The sequence below is a fragment of the Polyodon spathula genome, chromosome 6, assembly GCF_017654505.1.
Source record: "Polyodon spathula isolate WHYD16114869_AA chromosome 6, ASM1765450v1, whole genome shotgun sequence".
In the NCBI taxonomy this organism is placed as follows: Eukaryota; Metazoa; Chordata; class Actinopteri; order Acipenseriformes; family Polyodontidae; genus Polyodon; species Polyodon spathula.
Window position 1 is genome coordinate 10,246,501 of NC_054539.1, and position 22,564 is coordinate 10,269,064.

General features: G+C 36.8%; 1 protein-coding gene across 6 annotated transcripts in view; it reads right to left on the minus strand.

Moving 5' to 3' along the window:
• Positions 1 to 6: 6 nt before the first annotated feature.
• The window catches only part of LOC121316834 (protein FAM135A-like), a 51,372-nt gene continuing 28,814 nt past the window's right edge, over positions 7 to 22,564 (minus strand). For 3 of the 6 annotated variants that reach the window (XM_041252074.1, XM_041252073.1, XM_041252079.1), the window contains 18 exons: positions 20,205 to 20,344; positions 20,047 to 20,117; positions 19,495 to 19,668; positions 17,314 to 17,440; positions 16,949 to 17,102; positions 15,533 to 15,610; positions 14,947 to 14,996; positions 14,188 to 14,346; positions 13,715 to 13,788; positions 13,203 to 13,357; positions 8,764 to 11,074; positions 8,219 to 8,379; positions 6,920 to 7,011; positions 4,475 to 4,572; positions 3,771 to 3,922; positions 3,402 to 3,512; positions 1,328 to 1,441; positions 7 to 556 (listed from right to left, as the gene is read on the minus strand). In XM_041252074.1, coding sequence (XP_041108008.1) covers positions 351 to 556; positions 1,328 to 1,441; positions 3,402 to 3,512; positions 3,771 to 3,922; positions 4,475 to 4,572; positions 6,920 to 7,011; positions 8,219 to 8,379; positions 8,764 to 11,074; positions 13,203 to 13,357; positions 13,715 to 13,788; positions 14,188 to 14,346; positions 14,947 to 14,996; positions 15,533 to 15,610; positions 16,949 to 17,102; positions 17,314 to 17,440; positions 19,495 to 19,668; positions 20,047 to 20,117; positions 20,205 to 20,344 — 4,427 coding nt within the window. In that variant the 3' untranslated portion in view covers positions 7 to 350. The remainder of the gene's footprint in view (positions 557 to 1,327; positions 1,442 to 3,401; positions 3,513 to 3,770; positions 3,923 to 4,474; positions 4,573 to 6,919; positions 7,012 to 8,218; positions 8,380 to 8,763; positions 11,075 to 13,202; positions 13,358 to 13,714; positions 13,789 to 14,187; positions 14,347 to 14,946; positions 14,997 to 15,532; positions 15,611 to 16,948; positions 17,103 to 17,313; positions 17,441 to 19,494; positions 19,669 to 20,046; positions 20,118 to 20,204; positions 20,345 to 22,564) is intronic. The other 3 variants (XM_041252075.1, XM_041252077.1, XM_041252076.1) reach the window with 3 other exon arrangements.

Sequence of the window (22,564 nt, forward strand, 5' to 3'; positions counted from 1 at the left end):
CAGTAACATATAGCTGGTTTGTCTTAAACATATATTTCCGTTAACATACAGTAACATTAACAACTGCAATGTACTTTAGTTAAATTTCACCATAATGTACATAATACATTGGTTGCTACAAAATAAAAAAAAAACAATAGAAAAAGTAAATAAAAAAGACAATGTGCACAGCCACAAATAAACTAGAAACTTGATGACAATATAGAAACACTTATCTATTTATCCTCCATTATAAAAAGTATAAATATCTTTCAAAACTCAAAATTAATCAAATACAACAATATCATCCATTTTGCGTTTCTTCTCCATGAGGTAATTATTATTATTTTGTCTTCCTTCAAAATGTCCACCTACTGAAAGTATTTGAGGCCTGCAACCAGGAAGAATTTCTCTAGAAATATTTCCGAGTCCAGAACAGCAATATGTGCGGCTCTTCCTATGAGGGAGTTGGCTGTGTTGGGCAAGGCATGGATCACATCATAGCGCACCAGATTACATTCCTTGTTCTGCAGAACTGGCAAAAGCAAGTTCTCCGTCATCTCAGCATACACTGGTCCTAAAAAAAAAAAAAAGAAAAAGAAATCACCCATTTAAAACATACACCTGTTATACTGGTAACTTTAGTTTTATGGTAGCCTCTAGTTTTTATGGTGGAACATGAGCCTTGACTATACTATGGTTTTCTTGGCCATTAGTAATACACCCTTTAAAATTATTTAATTGAAACAGATTACTTATAGTACAGCAATATAGAAATCAGTTTAACTGTGAGAATACATAAGATACAATCATTTTTTATTTCTCCAAGCCATCGATTTAATTGTTTGATGATTTTACTATGTTCAATATTGGTCAAATTGATTAATGTATTAAGTTATAGGTACTGTACACATCTTTTGATACCTATCGCTCTCATCCATTGACCCTCTGTTCATTTTATGGGTAACACAGATGCTGTACATTAATTGACACCATGAATCAGCAGTATTGTCTTTAGAATTCAGTGTGCCAGAAGTAGTGAGGTGGAGCTTGTAATGCTAAAAGAGCATACTAACTCACTGCAAATACATTATAGAGCAAGTACCTGTTTCTGGATGTTTTTTTATTTCCTCTTGTTTTTTTTACTATTTGGGACGTACAGACTCGGCTGTATTCCAATTTTAGATTTGTTTTTTCTTTAATAATTTGTATTTTCTTTCTCTACTAGAGGGTTGCTGGTTTTAGTGGTAACAATATTTAACATAGTTGTTAAAAGCAAGTTTTTGTTTTAAACTTTTAATTATGTATATTTAATTATATATCCTATATGGAAAGTTATGTTTCTCACCTGACTGCTTATCTTTCAAGGCTGTTTTACACATCTCAATCCGAGCAGAATGATAGGGAACGTAGCGGTCCTGCAGTGAACCCACAAGGACAACATTCTTAAAGAACTGAAGCCCTGATAAAAAAGAGAAAGGTACAGAAGTGACATAAGTATATAAACAATAAACTTACAAGGTTGCAGTGCCATGAGCTACTGTGATTTCCATTACATGAGAGTAGATGTTGAACTTCATGCTGATTTGAACTCGGCTCTGACGTAGCTTTGCAGTAAACTAATGTGATCCATCTGCATCTCCATCCATTTGCGTTGTCTTCCATTTGATGATGTAAATATCCTTCTATCTGGTGTTGATTGCTGATGTGTAATGTTGGCTCCAGGGATCAGCTCATTTTGCCTCCCCAGCGCATCAGCACACACAACGGCTGTGATGCTGGCTCCGGGGATCAACCACAGTGCGGTCTCCCCAGCTCATCAGCATGACAACCGTCTGGATTGAGCTAAGTAGGGTACATCTCTGGGGTCTTCAAGGGGGCACCTGCCATCCTCTGTGTTTCGTTGACTAGCCCACGACACCTCAAGAGGGTTGAACAGTGATCCTGGCGTCCCAGCATCACCCCCCTCCATCCCCCACTCAGCTCAGCCCAGCTTACTTACCCATACATCAGCGTTGCTTTCTTTCTATTGTGTTTGAGATCCCCATCCAGAATCTTTCTGTCTCAACCATAGCCAGTTGCTGCTCCTTTCTGCTGCTTCAGATAAGACTGTGTGACGCAACTCTTGGCCACTGAACCTGACATCTCTGAGAAACTGGGTTGTAGAGTGTGCCACAGATCCTCGACAACCCACCTCCACTGGGTAAACTCAGACTCTCCATCCTTGCTCTTCCGCTTCAGTAGCCAGTTGTGCAAATCGAAGTTTCTTCCTCTCATACGCTTCATCCACAGCATCTTCCCATGACATTGTTAACTCTACCAGATGAACAAGGCGTGCTGATCCAGACCACAAGACAATGTCTGGTTGAAGGTTAGTGATGCAAATCTCAGGTGGAAAAATAAGCCGTTGACCAACATCTGCCAGAACATCTTCCAGTTGTCCTGGGCAAGGCTTGGTTTTAACACCTTTTCTTGGTGGTTGCTCTCCTGGACGAAGGAATATTGTCATTTGTGTGTAATGCTTTGATGGAAATGGTGGCAATTTATTGGTCAGGTTACGCTTGTCTTCCAATGCTAAGGCCAAACATAGCAGCACCTGGTCATGGCGCCAAGTAAACTAAAGTAAATTCACAGCACGCAGAACTTAGAACCTCAAATGCCCATAAATCCGTTCATTATAGTAATTTCTAGTTTTGCATATAATCATAACTTTTTCTTTAATTTTACATGGTTGTAATGGCACCACTGTCTGAACATGTTTTTACCCAGCTGGAATTTGGACTAGTTCTTTATTAAACATATAGGGGTTAATGTAAGAATAGGCGCAGTAAAAGCAATTGCGGCTGCAAAAAATACAAATTGCCTAGCAGCCAGGCAATTATTTTCACAGCAGCCTATGCAAGCTTAAAAGCAATGCAAATTACTCAACACACACAAATAATGAGATGCAGTTATGATAATGAGGATCACAATGAGCACCGCCTGTGCATCGGGCTATTTAGCGGCCTCACTTTTAGCCTAGAGGTGAGGCGAGTTAGGAGTGCAGAGAGCAGTAGACGCTATAAGTCACCCCGGGTTTGAATATGCAAGGTCTTTTCCGTCTTGCCCTTCTCCCCTGTGACATGTCTCTGAAGGTGTGTGGTTTTATATACATTTTAATTACTTGCTTCTACAATGGTTTGCACCTTGTAAGAGGAGGTGCAAAGTTTTTGGAGGGTCAGCAATTGCCCAAGTTAATTAATTCAACCCTAATTGAAGCCCTTTTTTTATTAAAGTAGAAAAATTATTTTAAAATAAATACTGGTCTGAAAATAGATGTTTTTTCTTCTGTTTCATCTTTATGTGTTTTTCCCCCATTCCATTCCATTGCCTGATAGAAGGTATTCCCTTATTACAGCATAGGAGTTGCCAAGAACACTTGCCTGCTTTTTTACTCAGCTTGTAAAGAAATGTTTGGCGAGGGTCAGAGTGATCTCGACATGTCAGCTGCAACAAAGAACCAGACTTCTTCCACTTCTGCATAAACCACAACCCTGAAAAAAACAACTAAATTAAGTAACAGACAACAGTCTCAAAAAGCCCCATTTGTTTTTCTACTAAGAAGCAAACAACACTATCTAGATTACAATATTTATGTTTACCCCAGTTTCAGCATTTTTTTTTTTTTTTTTAAGTTTCTATAAGTAAACAAGCCTTTATTATAGATCAAACTTGTGAGATACAACTGAGTGCTAGCAGCACAATTGCTAATAATTACAAATAATTGCAAGATTGTGTAAGCTATTGCTTACCTGTGTTAACTAGAGCACTGCTGTTATAAAGAGTCCCCAGATGTGGCCCAGATAAAGAGAGGAACGTGTGCAGCTTGTTTAGGTAATATTTAAACCTGGGTCTCGCAAGGACTGAGCGGATTATTAAATTTCCCAAGGAGTGTCCTATAAAGCTGTTGAGAGACAGTGCATTATTAGTTGTAAAGATTAGCCTTCGGTTTTTACTGTGTTAGTTTCGTAAAAGCTTGGAAATATAGGTCAATAGGGACAATCTAGATAAAGATGATGAATCATTGTTAATTTTAATACTGACTGCTAGGACAAAATGACCTATAAATCTCTTTGCAATGAGAGCTAAATGAGAACATTTGTCAGACAGCCTGCCAGAGAACCAGAATTTCAGCATGCAGTCAAACTGCATCTCAAACAGGACAAATACAGTTTACTACAAACAAATTCTACTGTTTTTGAAGAGAAATCAAACAAAAAAAAAAAACACCTTAACAATATTTATTGTGTCATATAGATATACAATTAGATGCTTTGATTTTAAGCAAACCAATAATTATGACACAGGTACCAAAAGCGTAGGTACCCATCCACTGTATAAGCACCGAAGTCCAACTCCGACATCTTATTTCTACCGAGTTATCATTTTTTAATGGTTTTAGCCAATTGTCCTGGTATGGCATTTATATGGCTGTGAACTTCAAACTAAAGCTTACCTTATTTTAGAAATAGTGAGGCTGTATATTTGAATATACAGGATTATTTCATCCAAGAGACGATCAGTCATGGAGTCAAAATCAGAGAAGGTGTCATTCTATAGAAACAAAAGTATTTTCATTTTCAGAGTTCTGAAAGAGATGTACATTTCAAATTATGAATGCTTTGACCACAAGTGAAATACAACCAGTGTTCTCAGCATATTCATTTATAGACTGTACTCCATGTACAAAAAGAATGCCACTTTATTTTGTTTGACCAAGGAGGATCTTAAGATTTTAAATGGGCAAATTAAATAAAACATATTTAATTCAAAATCATGTATTGACACTGGTACAACAAACTAGTTAAAAGCATTAATGATAAAATCACCAGTAGGAGTCTCAAAATGCCCACCAACGTTGCGTTTGGCAGGAGGACAGAAACAGTCAGCGGATAGCGCTGCTTGTGTAACACACACACACACACACACACACACACATATATATATATATATATATATATATATATATATATATATATATATATATATATATATATATTAAAAACATGGCATCCAAACGGGAAAATTCCTAACATGTTTTTTACAACAAATTGTACAGATACATTGTCAGAATCATGCTCCGAAAGATGTAGGATTCGTGTCACTATGATTTACTGAGTTTTAATGTCGGAATCGGTGCAATATTACTGTCAGTAGTCCCAGGTGAAAAAACGTGGTAAAAAAACAATCCTAGCAATACTATTAATCCCATTAGTACAAGCTAGTGTAACTAGAGCTGTGGTTGTTCAGGGAGGCATTTATATTAACATACACTAATAGCACTGTCTACTGGCACAATTTCACTCTACCGCTCTGCAGTGGAAAGAAAACCATGACACCGTCAAAATAATGAAAAGGATTATGCAGCACATGAATACCTCTGCAAACCTATTCAGAATTTAGGGTTTACTGTGTATGTGTAAGTAAAGGCTAGGTAGGGTTTGACATTTAAATATCTAAGTATTTTCAAATAAAATACACTTACTTTTGTCTTGCTGAAACAGTATCTATAACCTGTTTATATTATTGATAAGTATAAACATTTTGTATAAACAAATGTTCAAAAAAATCCTGTAGTAAATCCATAGAAGATCTACCGTAGAAGGATTCATGGCCAAACATAAATACGCTCTATGTAATTTGCCTTGCAATGCCATCCACATCTGCAGAGAGCAGGGATTCAGTACTTTTAACATTAAATCTGCAGAGCGTCTAAAAATTGAAAACGTAAACAGCCTCGTGACAATATTAGTCGAAGCTCCACCTGATCTCTGACAATTCAATTTTGCGACTGCTTTTCAATACTGGACTACCCAAATAAAGATGTGATTTCTTGAACACTGTCAGGAACAAGTCTTTAACAGTAGAAGACATTCCATCAATTAACACTATCAAAAACACAACCTGACTCTACTTTGACTAACACTCACCTATATTATTTGTGTTTCTGGTGTTTAGGGAGAGGGTTGTTAGACACAGTTATAGTCAATATGTTTATTGAATTGTATACAATAAAACAGTTTTACAGTTTTCTTTAATCTTCTTTGGTGTGGCTTAAGTTTTTCCAGTGTGGCTAAAAAACATGTTACTTTAGCCACAGTGCTAACAAAATTAAAGTCTTAGAGGGAATGCAGTTGCTTACAAACACCAGACTTAAAACAATGCTCCTTCTACATAGACATATATACTTATTGAGACTAATTAATACGGTTAAGAAATGCAGTACTGTAGGATTTATTAATTATATTTAAAGCAGTTATATGGTAAAAAGTAATGTATCTGATTACAGATTACAAGCAGATACACTAGCCCCTAATCCAGGTCTGTGTTTGGGTTTTAAACCTTCAGGACTCAAATGGTACTGTACCTTAAACCAAGTAAATGTGTTCTACATAAATTGATTTCAAATATTGAAAGTGTTTAAAAAAACACAACCTGAAGTTTTCAGACACCACCTTACACTTACATATTTACATACATTTAAAGAACCACTTATCAAATTGTGACAAAACATCAAGCATTCTTACCACAAGTTATTGATAACCTGGGGATATATGGAGGCCAAGGGATGCGTGTCATTGACATATTGTCCAAGATCCCGCTCAGAAGAATTAACCCTGGAACTACAAAGCTCTATTTCCAAGTTTACACAGACACATTTGAAATGGTATAATCCCAGCAGAAGTATGTTAGGTGCCATGTCTATTTTCTTAAGCAATGTTTTACATTTCATTTAATTAAAGTGCAATTCTCTGATGGAATAGTTTGCAAACATAAAAGTAAACTGGGTATGTGAAAAATATCTGTGTCCTTTCGATATGGACAGTGGCTAGACAACATGCCACTGAAACAGTTTGGAGGTCCGCAATCTTTGAAAATGAAATCCATGTCTTGATTTTACCTGGTTTCTCTCAGACATGAGGAAATCAATACGAGCTCCTGGCAGTCCCAACTCAAGGTAAGTCTTCACAAGCCGAAGATCAGCACTGTTACCTAGGAGAAACAAATCAGAACTATTATTTAGATAATACAGAAAGGTTATGTGCATAGATACATCATGTTCATTGCTCCTCAATTCAAATTGACCAATGTTGTTTCTGCAAAGAATGTTTATGTATATTTTGTAATACAACCATTCTGATACAGGGAGTAAAACAATCAGAACAACAGACTTGTATCAGCTCCAAATAATATGTTTACAGGGAAATAAACAAAATAGTCAAGCGTCATGCTGCTGAAATGATTGCCTTCAAGCAATCACAGGTGTGGCCATTCCCCAGTTGGGTGACTGGTGCTAATGGGGAAGTGCCAATGTATAAAAGGACCCAGAAATCATTTGCTTGTTTGGCGAGTGTTTACATTGTGAGTTTTTGTAGGTATTATTTTGTAACTTTCTAGTGAAGGCTGATGCCCAGCATACAACTGTTTGGTCTTTTGTTTGAACCTCATATTTTGGCCCTCAGGCATTCACACTGAAACCGCAACTTTCTGTCCCTGGGTCTCTTCCTGCTGTTAACCAGCCTGGGCCATGATGCTACACTGTTACTGACCATCAAGGTTTGAGGGATATTCTCATTGCTATTTTTAATTTTTTTTTAATCATTCATTAGAACCGAGGGAGAAAACTGTCCATGAATCCCTATGTTTTTTATGTTTCATGAAAACGGTAGTAACTTTATCTACCAAACCATTCGCACAACAGTAGAACCAGAGAGTATTTGTGCAATTCCCTTGTTCTGAGTTTAATACTAAGATTAAATACAATCCCATTCATTAATGTTATATCTAACAAATCTTTTTTTCCCCCACATTAACAAGCATACCGAGACATTTACTTTCATTGCACCTGTGGTGCTGTACTTGTACGGCAATTTAATACAATTAGCATATACTTTTTATGTGTGCGCTAAATATATGGCAGCTAAAACCATATGGATAGCACAAAAATAAATAAACAAACACATACACATTTCCTTTACAATAAAAAGTAAATGTTTTCAACTGGTAAAAGGAAGTTGAGTATCTTGCAATTGTTAAGTCATCACATACAGTAAGTTGGTAAAGCACAGAAGACAACTCAATAGCTACTATTAGCTAGTGTTGGCTTAGAGGAGTTTACTAGATTGGGAAAGGGCATATAATTGGGCAGAAAACACATCCATATATATCTACTGAAGATACAGTTATTACACCCACTCACCATCAAGACCATGCACACAGATGATCAGATGAATGCCCTCTCCTGAGCTTTCATCTTCCTCCATACTAAAATAAGGGATGTTTGATGCCAGATCAGTAACATCACTATACACAAAGCCTGGAAGTTTCAGCAGCTTTAGATCTTCTTTAGCCTGGACAAAACTACAGCAAGAAAAAGGGATACAAATTAGTAGTTTCATTGTGTAATTCTTATTTAATCAAGTTAACAGCATACAGTTACATGTCTTGCAGTATTATTTAGATGGGTTTCTGTTTCATTAGGCTGAAAACACAATTGAGAAAAGACACCCCTCTGCATGTATCTAGCGACTTCCAAGGGAAAATTGCTAAGAAAACAGCACAACGTTGAAACACTTTCTCATTATGAGTTGTGTGTGCAGTAAACAGCAAAAACATGATATACTGTAGTGCAGTACTGCTACAGAGGTATTCAACAAAGCATGAGCTATTTCCCCAACCCAAATGGGAATCTGCAATATGACCCAACATAATTCCCACAAAAAAATTAAGAAAAACTTTACTTACGCCATCATTTGCGATTTCGTGGCACTTTCATACCAGCACATAGAAGCAGCAGAGCAAGCCATAGCATTGCTAGGCTGCTTTGTAATAGTGTCCAGCTTACTCCTTGAGCAACCAGCGCTGCATGGGGAATCTTTGATGCCTGATGTGAAGGACAAGCAATGAGGGGTGCAGACCCCTGGCAGGCTGGAGACATCTCTGTAGCACTCCGTATTGAGCTGCTCCAACCTGAGAGCTTTATCATCCTCCTCAACACCATCACATTCGGAATATTCTGTGCCAGTCGCTCCATTTAAAAAGTTGTTGCCCTCTCCTTCCTCGTAATACCCGTTCTCAATCATCTCATGATCTTCGTCTTCCTCTTGAGGGTCCTCGCCCCCTTCTTGGTTGTTCAGAGGGCTGATCAGGGTGCTGGCGCTCTCCACCGGACTTATATCCGAGATGTCGGTGCTGCTCCGGGATCCAAAATAATTTTCCACCAACCCTTGCTTCACTATGTCTGTGCTGCTCGCAGTTGAAATGTTACTTGTACTCACACTTGTCTGACAGGCTGCCTGTGGGCTATCTGGTGTCTCCTCTGTGTAACTATTTGCTTCTGTCTGTTGACTGCCCTGTACACCATCTACAGGATAGCCTGAGCCTTCAGCAGCACTGGGTTCACCAATATGTACAATTTCGGATTTTAGCTTAATAAAATGCTCGTTGGTAAGTCTACCTAAATCAATTATCTTTTGGGGATCCTGAACTATTGTGTCAGTCATAACTTCTGGAGGTTCAGAACAAGTGGCTGTGTGTGCTTGTGATGGATCCTCCTGATCTTCAACAGCTTTTTTGTCTCTAGAGCATGGGTGTAAAGTGGCTACGGAAGTTACTCCTGTTGCTGTGCATCCTGAAAATATGACACTTTGCTCCTGGATCACAATGCTGGATTTCCTATTAGCATCACACTTAGGATCATCAGCTTTAGCCATGTCCTGCAGAGTCCGACTATCACTTATAAGACACTCTGGAATGACAGAGATCTTTGAACTTTCATCACCCTCATCGTCCGAAGGCAGCGAGTTTATGGATGTCAGAGATGACTGTATTTCACTTAAAGCACTAGTGCTCTCTGTGCATAGCCCATCTGTCAAGTTCTTTACATTTGATTCAGGTTTCAGCAGATGTGGTGGCTGAGGTTTTTTACTTTGTTGAGAACATCTTTCCAAAACAGGCTCTGATGATATATCAATACATGGCTGTGTTGCAAAAGAACTGGGCTCACTTTCAATTCCTGAATCTGAAAGTCGAGATGATGCATAGGTGGTGCTGACATCTGGCAACTTAATGGAAACTCCACCAACAACTATGTGGAACTCTTTAGCAGAAGAATTAGACAGAAGAGATTGTTTGTACACCGATGCATTTTCCAAAGGTTTGACATTTGTACTGCTAGGTAAAGTGCATTTTTTAAATAGTGAATAACTTTCAGAAGTTAAAGGAAGCATTTTAAACTCCATATCAAAAGGTTCATTTTGTATAATTTCTGGGATTGTGCTTTGTTGTTTGTCATCGGTCCGACATGGAAGGATAACTGTAACTTTCTCTCCCTGATAAGGATTTCTACTACTTGGTTTAACTTCAATTTGCCTGACTCCTGATACATGACTGGTCTGCTGACTGCAAAGTTCAGATTTTGCATTTATGTGCTGTGATATGCATTCCACCACTAAATCTCCAGCACCGGCCTGGGGCTTAGGGAGTGTAACCAAATCTGAAAGATTAGATTCTCCTTTTGCGCTGCAAGTGCTATCAACATTACCAATTGTTCTGGAGTCTACAACAGTTTGTTCTATGTTTGAAGGAAGAAATTGGTGTTCGCTACTTTGACTTGACTGTTTAGTGTATGTCCTTACGGCATTAGTGAATTCTGTGATTAAAGCATCGGGTTCCTCTTGATTAACTGAAGACTTGCCTTCTTTAACCTTAGATATGTCTTCTTTATTTGAGCCTTTCAAGCACTTGTAACCTACCAAAATCACAGAGTCCTTAGAACTCTGTTTTACTAATTTTTTAGTGTTGTCTGTTTTCATTGTTTTCTTTAGTTTTGTTACTTTTACTTTTGATTTGTTGGGCTCTTCGTTTTTGCATTTTTTAGATTTTTGATGTTTGTCATTTTCATTGGGCCACATTCCAGAGACCACTGATGGCCTTATTTTCAGGTCTGGACTGGGGAATCCAGTGGCACTTGATTCTCTTGACTCTGACCTCTCAAATTTATTGGCGATAGAAGAACTTTTGGCACTCTGAGCACCAAGCCAAGGTCCATCAAGGTCTTGAATTGAAAACAAACAAAAAAGAACATTAGTTCCTTACTTTAACATAGCACTATGCAGTTACAGATTTCTTAATTAAGGGGAAAAATATACCAAACCAAAACTAGTTTTAAATTTTACATTTGGTATGACCAACACTTGCTTAAATGTTATTATCCTAATAACCGTTGTTCCCTGAAATAGAAATGTAACCATTACCAGATGGGTATTTACCTAAAGACCTGAATCCTGAAAATTGTACACTAAATCTGCTCTTTGAGCCTCTGACGCAGTCGTGGCCCTGCCTCCAAGGGCACACAAGGACTGCGCTTACAGATCTCAACTTCATTTTTCCTTCAAGCCTGCTGCAAATATGGACAAAGTGTTGAAGGTTAATGGTTTCTATTTTAGGGAACAAGGGTTATGATAATAACCTAACGTTCACTTTCAAGTATGAAATATAACTATTACTGAATAAGGGAGTGTACCAAAGCAGTCGTAAGGGCAAGATTGGAGAACGACAGGAATGCTATAAGGCTAAGCCAAAGGCTGCCTTATGCATTACAATTCGGAACCCCAGTAACAAGCAGCTACGGTGAACAAACTGAGGACAATTTTCACCTCTATGCCTGAGAAGCCGTCATTAACACTAGTTACAAAACAAGGGTTTTGAGGATCCACAACATTAAGTCTGTAGAACCTAGTGAAGGCATGGGGAGTAGCCCAAACCACTGCATTGCAAATACCTTTGACAAATGCACCCTGAAATAAAGCCCATGAAGTTGCCATGCCCCCGGTGGAATGGGCAGTAAGCTTTCCTGGAAGGGGCAAGTTGGCCAGCTCATGGGCAGTCCTGACCGTGTCTGCTATCCACTTGGACAACCGCTGCTTAGACAAAAAATTGTTTGGAACGCCTCCAACTTTTAATCCTGTCAACACAGTATGCCAAGGCCCGAACTAGTCAGAGGGTATGAAGCTGTCGCTCTCAGACTGGAAAGGAAGTGGATGGAAAGCCTCCAACTCCACAGACTGGTTGACACAGAACGCCAAGATAGTCTTTGGCAAAAAGGCAGGATTAGTACAGAGGGTGACCTTTGTCCTGGCCTCTTTAAAAATGAAGCAGACTTGCATCTCACTCACCCACTTTGCGGAGGTGACAGCAAGCAAAAAAGCTGCTTTAATATTATGAAAAAAATTCAGCTCAGCTGAATGCATGCTCAAATGGAGGCTTCATAAGTGCATTAAGCACCCCGTTTAGCCTCCAGCGAGGAACAATGTCCTTCATAGGCATCCAAAGCTAAGCCCCTTTCAAAAATTGCAAGGCAAAAACATGGCAAGTTGAAATAGCTGCCAGATAGACCTTTAATGTGGAGGGGGATTTCCAGTCATCAAACAGGTACTGCAAAAATTGCAGTATTACTGCTATGGGACAAATCGTGGGTTCGAACCCATGAGGCAGACACCACGTCTGAAAGACACCCCACTTGTACCCGTACTTTTTGCAGAGTGTCAATAACCCTGTTGGACAGACCCAGATTGGTCAAATGCAGCCGTTCAGGGGCCAGAGATAGAGCTGCAGGCTCAATGGGTCGGGGTGTCATAAGGTCCTCAGTGCCTGACCGAGCAGGTCGCGGCATGTTGGCAAGTTTCCACGGCTGGCCGCTCAGGAGCTGTTTCCGACGAAAATGGCGCTACTAGGAGTACCTAGGCCCAGTCCTGTCTGATTTTCTCCAGACCCAGCAGGAGCAGGGTGAGCGGTCTGAAGGCGTATAACAGATGCCTTGGCCGCTGGTGCGCCAAGGTTATTCTGTTATAAAATAATTACTAGTGCAATGTTTTATTTAAGATTTTCTTATTTTGTGCTGCTCCTTTTGAAAAAAACAAAAAAAAAATCTGTTTTGTTTTCCATTTAAATATGGTGTTTCTGCTATGCAAATGTTTGATTTGATGTTCATAAATAAAACTTTTGAGTATTATACAATCATTTTTCTCTCATTATCATATTACAGCTGTTTAAAAGCTACCAGTTAAAATGACCGATTTGGCGCTTCTAGGCAGTTTGAAATTCCGGCACTTCTAGTATTAATTTAAGAAGAACACAGTACATCTTGTTTGCTAAAACCACACATTATACCTAAACAATACTACCTTCTGTGACTGAATCCAGGTATCTGTCTTCAAAGATGATAGGTAGTAAATTGAAATCGCCATCAAGTTCAGCACATTCAATTGGTAGGGGAGGGAGAGAACTGAAGTAAGTGGAGTTTTTAATCGCTGTAGTCATCTGAAAATGGCTGTGAGCACTGCAAAAACAAACAAAAAAAACCCTGCATTATACAGTAATAATACAACCAACAGGTAACTCACAAACACCATGCAGTTAACAAAGCCCCCAGGTTACGTTAAAACTAATTAAGCAATGATTGGCTATGAGATTACAGCACAGATGAGCCACTCCCTACAGGTACCTCCTCATGGTACTCAACCTCCAGGGAGGAAAATACTAACGTGCTACAATAAAAAAACAAAAAAAACCACATAATTCTCAATGTTGGTCATTTGTTTTGTTTTTTTATGAATGTGAAAGACAGACAGGTTTACCCAGTAGTTAAAAGCATTAGCATTTGGAATGTCAAATGGATTATTAAAAACACACTTACTGTAGTTCTTGATATGCAAGAGCAGCCTGTCTAGGGTGCTCAAGGCAAAAGAATGCCTCTCCAAATCTTCTTACCTGAAAAGAAAAAAAAAAAATGAAAAAAATGAAAAACTGCTTGTGCAAAGCAAGCAGCAAACTCAAACAACAAAACAATGCTATCCTCTGTATCCATGCCTCAGGAATCGACCATTACCTTTTAACCCACTGTAACTACTGTTTCATTGTTAAACCAGAGTGGAGACTTTGGTGACATTGTATCTTGAGAATTGTTTTAAAAATGGTTGTTAAGGGGATAAAGTATGCTTCATCAATACAATATCGCATGTATGTTTAAACTTTCAGAACTCATATTAAAGATTGTATTGTTAATACATACATGCATATTAAATGTGTCTAAGAGGCAAAGAAGTATGAAGCATAAAGTAGGCAATGGTAAACTGCGTTCTCTACCCTGCATTAAGACACTATACTCACTCTCAGCGTGTGATGCTCCTGTTTTAATAAGGCTGCGACTTCTTCCTGCAAAGACACCACCTCAAGGAACTGTCCCCAGAGGGCCATTAGAAGAGAACACAGTTGTGCCAAGTTCATGTTTATCAGCTCTGCCAGCTCATCAGGGCTTTCCTCTTTCTGCTACAAAAGAGAACATATGTTAGAATTACATCTGCCTTGTCTTAGTCCTTTAATCCTGTAGCACTGTAATGAGACTCAACCCATGGTGGATTGTTTTATCTCACAGTAAGAGATAACAACATGTATATAGTAGTGTAATTTAGTATGTTATTTATGAAAAAAACACTATTATTCCCTCTATTCATTATTAGTTTTTTTTTTTTTTAACAAAACAATCTTAAAAGGACCTGTGAAGCAGAAAATATAGTAGTAATACCAGTCTACAGGGCAAATCTATAGGTATTGCAATACACATGAAAAATATGCCCCCCCCAGGTAAGTTTGCTGTGATTTATATATCATGCGTGGAGTGATCTAATGAGACAATTATTAAATTGTACTGAAGATTTCAGCCTAAGCTTCTAATATTTACCTGTCAGAATTGCTTTTTTTAAACTTTTTACAGGATTTGTGTTTTTGAATTCAACGGTCATTAGGTGCACAGGTGCAAGAGAGTGTACTAGGACATACCTGCACAGTAGCTACATGTCTTTAAAACAAACACTATTTTCTACTATGAAATTCAACATGAATATCTAGTCATATATTTAGTGTACATACCTTAATCTGATCACAGAGTTCAGAAAGTCGACCATCAACATCCAGTTTTTCTGAAAAATCAAGTCAACTGGTAAGAAATAACCCCCCCTATTGCTGAATTAAATGTAAAAGTATTAATAAAAACAAAAGTCCCAAAGTTACTGGGCAAATGTACTTAAATATAGATTATTATTATTGTCTTTATTATTATATCTTTATATTTTACGAACAAAATCACCTAAACATGAAATGATTCTAATAAATAAATAATAATCGCATCAGAATATGCAATATAGACTCATAGCTGCACACATATAAGTCCATCAGGTAGATTAAGAACAGCAAACAACTCTTCAAGGGATAGAACAATTTCAAGCAACAGACAGCTTTACCAATTCTACAATGGACAAGTGTAGATTGGGTCCATGCTGTAAAGGAGTTGGGCAAAATGCATAATTTTGCAAAAAATATGAAATCAACTTAAGAAAATAAAACAAAATATGTACTGTCAAAAACAAGTGAAAACATGAAAAAAAAACAAAAAAAAAAATTGACTACCGTTAAAATGGCTAAGCAAGTCAACATGTAAAGCTGGTCATGAACATACCTATGGAGATGTGTCTCTGGCTTCGGGGATAAGGTCGTCTGAGAACTCGTTCATATAGGGCTTGAATGCTGGCCTTGGCTAGTTATAGGATTGCACATATAGGCATGTTTACTTATTTTCTTTTAAGCTAGCCCTGCAACTTTCCATAAGATTAGCCAATGTGCAGCAACAAACCAAAGCATGAAGGGTAGTTTATTTAAGTTCTTTTTTGTTATGTTTTTTTAAACTAGCAAGCAAAAAAAAAAAAAAAAAAACTAGGATACACATAAGACCTCATGAGAGATCCTATTTATAAGGCAGTAAATTCTAGCAGGCCACAGACGAGTATAGCAATACTAAAAAGTGCATTAAAAAATAATCTACATTAGAATGCAATGCATTCCGTGGTGCATTAGTAAGATTAGTAAGACTACTGAGCTTTTAAATGAATGAGAATTAGTTAAATCTTTGTTACTCTTATCTCGCAATGCATGTTATTTGCAAATCTGGGTATTAACACTGGTCGATCTCATGCTGTTTTGAAGAAACAAGTTAGTAGCTTTAGTATGCTAATACTGTACACCTGTAAGCATATATTTACCATCAGACACAAAAAACAAATGACAAAAAACTAAAACAAACTAAACAAATTAATGAAAACAACATTACAAAAAAAAAAAATAATAATCAATGGAGATCAATATAATCAACATAAAAAAGAATAAGGCAGCAAGGATACAATGATTAAATCATAAAGATGATGAAAATGTCTGTTATTGGCTGAATCATTTAATGTATTAAAAAGTTTGGGATTAATCTCCGATAGAAAACAGCGCACCTACGGATAGGGAAGTGGTGGACCACATTATGTTTCAAATATCAGTACTCTACCACAAATACCTTTTCCCAACCATTAAAACAAAAAAAGAAGTCAGGCTGAGTGGGAGTGGTAATATTAAATCATAAATCAATGACCGTTGCTCATTTATTTAAAAAAAAAAGTTTTATTGGTTATAAAGTTAGACATTCATTAAAATGTTCTGCAGTGTTGTTGGTCTCTTTGTCAGTAGATAAGAACAGTTTAGAACATACATACAAAAATTTATTTTAATCCTTTAATAGTTGAAGATAAAGCTTTGGGAATAGGGCCAAATGCTTTGTTAAAAAAAAAAAAAAAAAGGTAATTTTGATTACCTTTTAACAGCAAACTTAGTTAACAAATGGATTGGTCTAACATTATGTAGCTTAGTATAGTGTTATTTAATTAATACGATTTCTGTATAGTAATGTTTTTTTTTTTTTTTTAAAGACTGTTACAAGAACACTGTGGTCAGAAAGAGGGATTTTCTGTGTCCACAAGATTTTGCACACAGTAGGCATGAAGAAGTTATGTTTGCTGCTAGTGGAAAGTTTTGGGAAACAGATGCCTCTACATACCTAGTTCCATTTTGTGACAGCAAGGGAGATCCTTCGTAACCATGGTGAAATAGCTAGAGAGTCCCTGGTAAGCAAGCAGCAAGCTGGCACAGAGGTTGTAATGGAAACTGAAGGCATGTTGCAAGCAGTTCTCCGATACTACAAATGTGCTCCCCTGCAACAAAGATTTACATGTAAAAATAAAAACTTACAACATAGAGAACGCCAACTAGTTAACCACCTGACACACATGCGACAGAGACACATTATTATTTTATAAAGCACATGTTTACAGTCATTTTGTTTAAGTACAACAAGAATAGGTACCACTTCTTTACCATCAATCTACAGCATGTTGCCAAGTAAAATTAAAACAGCAGTCTTACATCTGGGGAGATCTGCTTTGTGTAGTTGCTCCCGTATACGACGCTTTCTAGAGTCGGAATTACAGAGTCTTTGCATTGAGCTGGAGCATTCCGGTTAAGCCACGTGTTCTTCACAGGACGAGGAAAGCTGTGAAATCCAAAGAAAATTCTCTTGTCAAAAGGCTCTTGCAGTTTATACAAAGAGCTGTATGTAACCTGTAGCTGTTACTGTAACACTCACACGTTAGTCATTTATGATGTCACTGCTGCCGAAAACAATGTTTGTTTGTCTTTTTAATTTAAAGTGTATTTGCTATTAAATTAACTGATTCTTTCTCTTTCAAAATGTTGAGTTATTCTGCACCAGTCTCCTGTGTTTTTTTCCTGTAAACCATACAACCCACTCAAATAGGATTCATTTTATAGCTTCATTATAGGGCTTATTTAACAGCTGTGTGAATGTAGAGAAACAGACACTACGCTGTCTTATCACATTTAAATGAATTCTGCTTGTATTAAGAGGCTTGTTGTTCATTCAAATGGGAACAACCTCCATGTTGCTTGAGAATAAACCTCTTCTCAAGGGACTCATTTTGCTTGTGACTTGAGATTTAAAGCCATCATGATGACCAATGAAACACAGTAACCTTGTAAAAAGCTGAATTCATCATAAGCACCAAAGTAGGCTTGAAAATTATTTGAGCATAACCTTGTACTGTAGACAATTTAACCACCCAGCTGCTTATCCTGCCACTTCCACATGGAGCGCAAGTGAGTCCAAATTTGTCACTCCTGTGAGAATAGTGTGCAGGGGGTTATATGTGCATCTGTTTAACACGCCTTTTCTACATGCTCCATCAAATAAATAAGCAGACCAACGGGCACATCTATAGATAGCACAGCTGAGAATAAAACATGGACGCCACTTAGCTACAGAGAATGAGATGAGTGCATTTATTTTTTTGTTGATGTTATAAGGAACCGATTTATTCCGCTGATGAAATACATTTCACAGATAATAATGCATGTAACAGCGATACAAACCAGTACCTGAAACAGTGGAAGATACAAAGTAAGTTTACCACAACAAATCACCATGTATGACCTGACTGAACATTTCCATTGCATGTCTTCTGATGTACATACTAGATAAAGACGTTAGCATTGATGAGAGTTTGAAGGGTGTCTGCTCTGAAATCTATAGCACAAAAAATACATTTCTAAAAAGTGATATGACTTTTTGTTGCACTGCTGTTATAATGCTGCAACTGTAAAAAAAAAAAAAAAAAAAATATATATATATATATATATATATATATATATATATATATATATATATATATATATATATATATATATATATATACATACAATATTAATCTCAACCCATAACACACACAATTGCTTATGCTTTTTAGGGGGCTAAGAATGAAAAATCTGAAAAAAAATTATATAATATATATATTAATATATATTATATATATATAATCATATATCATTTTTGACGTGGTAATTTTTGACGTGGTTATTGACAAAATAAATGGGCAGGTGGGCGGTTAAGAACAGACAATTCAATACGTATCCAACATGTCCAGGAATCACAGAATTACTAAAGCTTTGCCAGATTCCATGGGAAGGTTCGTGTTTTTGCTTTTTGCTTTTTCGGGGTGGGGGAGGGATGTCTCGACTACACTGGACTACAGTATATGGCATCCAGTTGTACCACTTCTTGCATCAGTTTGTATTTGCACTGAACTGCTCGCAGCATTCAACTACTGCTCCTAACTATAACCATTTCCTGTATCTTGTACTTGATTTTACTGTTATAGGTATCCGTATTCACGTTTTTTGTAATTGCTCTTATTTGAAATCATTCTCATTCATTTATCATACTTACTACGTGCTCTTACTGGACTTTACTTGTGTAAGCAAATATTTTACTATAAGTTAACTGCTCTTAGTCGAACTCACTCTTAAATGTAATTATTTACTGTATTCTTTATTTTACTCTTATTTGAATTTGATCTTATTTGCTACTGATTATATTGTGCTTTATTACTGCTCCAATCTAATGTTTTATTTTATAATGTGATACTTTGCACTGAGATATTTTGTAACAACTAAGTCATTCTGCTAATAAATAATAATAATAATAATAAGAATAAGAATAATAAGAATAATAATAACAGTCACATGGCTTACCTTATTAGTGGCTGATGTAGTGCAACCAGAGAGCCGTGAACAGCTACTGATACGACAGAAAGATGGAAGTAATCAAACATCACATTGACATGGTGATGAAGCCCACGGTGCATACTGAAGTGCAATTTCAATGTACGGCTGCTGATCAGCTGTAATGAGTTCAGGTCATCAGGGCTGAAAACAGACAAACGTTAACTTAGTTTGCTGAACATATTTAATGAAGGCTAACATAGGGTTGGCAATTCGACTCCAATTACTCAGTAATGTGTCATTCTGGACTAAATGAGGCGCCTAATTAAACACTTAACTTGACACCAATATACTGTAGTTATATACCTACAGGAGTACTTTAAGGTTATAGTAGGAATTTGCCAGAAAGTTTAGTTATAGAGGGTGCACTTTTAGACAGGCTGTATATTAAATTATAATTATAATAAAAACAAATCACTATAACTATTAAAATACATCCTTTGTGATCAATTATTTAGCATTTCTATAAACTTTGAAGAAGTTGTGAGCCCCAATGTTATGTAGACTTCTCCAGGTACTTACGAATAATCTGCATCTGTAAAATGCAGACCTAAAGACAGCTGAAAATCCATTTCATTTAGGGATTCTTCAATCTAGAAAAAAAAAAAGAAGGGTATTCAAATTCTTGACTTCCTGTTAAATGTTAGAGGGAATACTTTGCAAAGGCAGACATCCATTACCTTTTTTTCATCCAGCAGCATTTTAACCTTGAAGATCATGACATCATTCACAACTATCTCCTCATTTTTGTAAAGAATCTGAAATGTTTTACTGCAGATAATGCTACCGTGGACAGTGGCAGGAAAAGCAAGGTCTGGACCTGTAACAGAACAGTCAGACATCAATTCAAGTCATACTCTCTTTTATAATAGTCTACAATTGTACCCTTGATTTCAGTGTGCCTGTTCTTTTCTTACCAAATGTTATTTTATATATATTATACACACACACACACCTTTTACCTCACATATTCAACCTGTGGTGGTTGTTTATGTGACACAAAATGTACAGCAATGCTTTGCGACACAGGCAGGGGAACACAGTACTCAATAATAATCAATGGACACATTCATAATACACTTCATCAATGTTATTGCTACTATAAAAGAAGGAGAGTATTGACATTAATACAAATAAATAAACACTTAAAGCTCAAGAGCCCAAAGACCTGACAAGTACTATATACAATAAATTACCACAATATTTATGTAGTGTGATCAATATGGCATAGTGTATGGTAACAATTAAAAAATAAGCATAGCCATTAAAGCCTATGTAGTGGAGTTCCGACAAATATAGTGTTACATGTCCCCATGTGTTGATACAACTGTTTAAATAATGCACCTGTCATTTTTCTTTTAATTGTTAACATCTTTACAACTTTTTACACTTTCAAAAGTTTCAAAGTTTTTTTGAAAATGGCTGCTAACAAAGCTTTATTGTTTATGCTCCTTAATACAACACCTTCTTCATTAGCAATCTTTAATTTAAATCGTACCTTTCATAGCAGACCACTATTAGGTTTCTATCATTTTTACAGTGCATCCATTAAAATGACAAGAACTTTTTCTCAGCAAAAGTAAAGAGACATCATCACTTCCAGTTACTGGAATAAAAATGAGAGCTTCTCAATATGAGCTGATTTTTCTATTCTAAAAACATACAGAAACCAGCGTAGTACCCATGCTCTGGATGCATGCTCATCGATGCTTATGACTAAAGCTCACTTTTGTCCAGCAGAACAGGTAGCATTGTAAGCATAGTGGATCTTACAATAAAAAAAAGAAACAATCCCACAAATAACACATTTGGACAAACACTTAAATCAAGTAGTTATTTATAAGGTAGTTCAACTTTAATTCACCTTCAAACCAATTTTACAAAACATATTTATCATTTTGCCAAATGTTATCAGTGCTACCCCAGAGAATCACTGACATTTCTGATTTAGTTTTCGGGCTGCTAAGCAATTCTGTGGATTAGGGCTTGGAGAAAATTAAATTTGTCATTAATGCTGTAAGATTTGGTGAACTCTGCTTTCCTACAATGTGACATTAAAGCCAAAGGCTGTTAAAATCCCAATTAAAATTAGACTTAAGGCTTCTATGAGCATACACTAAAACAGAGTCCAGTTATCAAGGCATTGTTATAAACTAGCATATTCCACTTCTGCATCTTTGTTAGATAATAAGCCACAGAATAATAGTTTTTGCAAATACTGACTCTGAGCATTAAAAGGTATAAGTTTTGAATAATTTCAACACAATTTTTGGAATCCCCATTTACAGGTGTTCAATTCAGGTATAAACATATTTTTTATTATTTTACTTAAAATCAGTACAATCTAAATGCTTTTCACATCCATATATTAAATTTATTAAAATGAGTTAAAATAATGATAATTATCTTGGGATGCTCTACAATAGTATACCAATCCCCTCATCCCCTCCACAAAAGGAAGGGGCACACCCACACACACCACACAAATTGTTCAGGAGAGGAGCAGTGGTCACACTTACGTTTGTTTTCACAGACGGTGAAAAGCTTAATGTGAAAGCTGCCACTTGTTCTTACCATTTTATGCCAAGAACAAGCAGGCACTGACTGAAAATACACTCTGTAGGGCTACTGATTTTCCACAGACAGAATCGCTGGATTAGGCATTGGTAACGGAATTAGGCATTTTGGAAATTGAATTTTGCAGTGCTGTGTTTTCTCCTTGCAACTCTAGTTTTGTGGATTTTTTTTTTCTTTTTGCACTACACCCAGCCAAGTTGAGTAAATTCATCATGTGACTTCACTCACGCGTCTCTGCTGAAACACAACATGGTGACTGCATCAACGAATAAATTATAAAAAAAGCAATGTTTCAGCAAAAGACAGAGCTAAAACATTTTCTGATTTTCTATACAAGGATGGTGGGATACTACAATCACCACACTACACACCGTTTGTTTCATAAATACATTCTGTCTGGAGACATACCTCTTGTTAAATTTTGCAAATAAGGAAGAATTAGCCAAGAAACTGTAAAGTATTG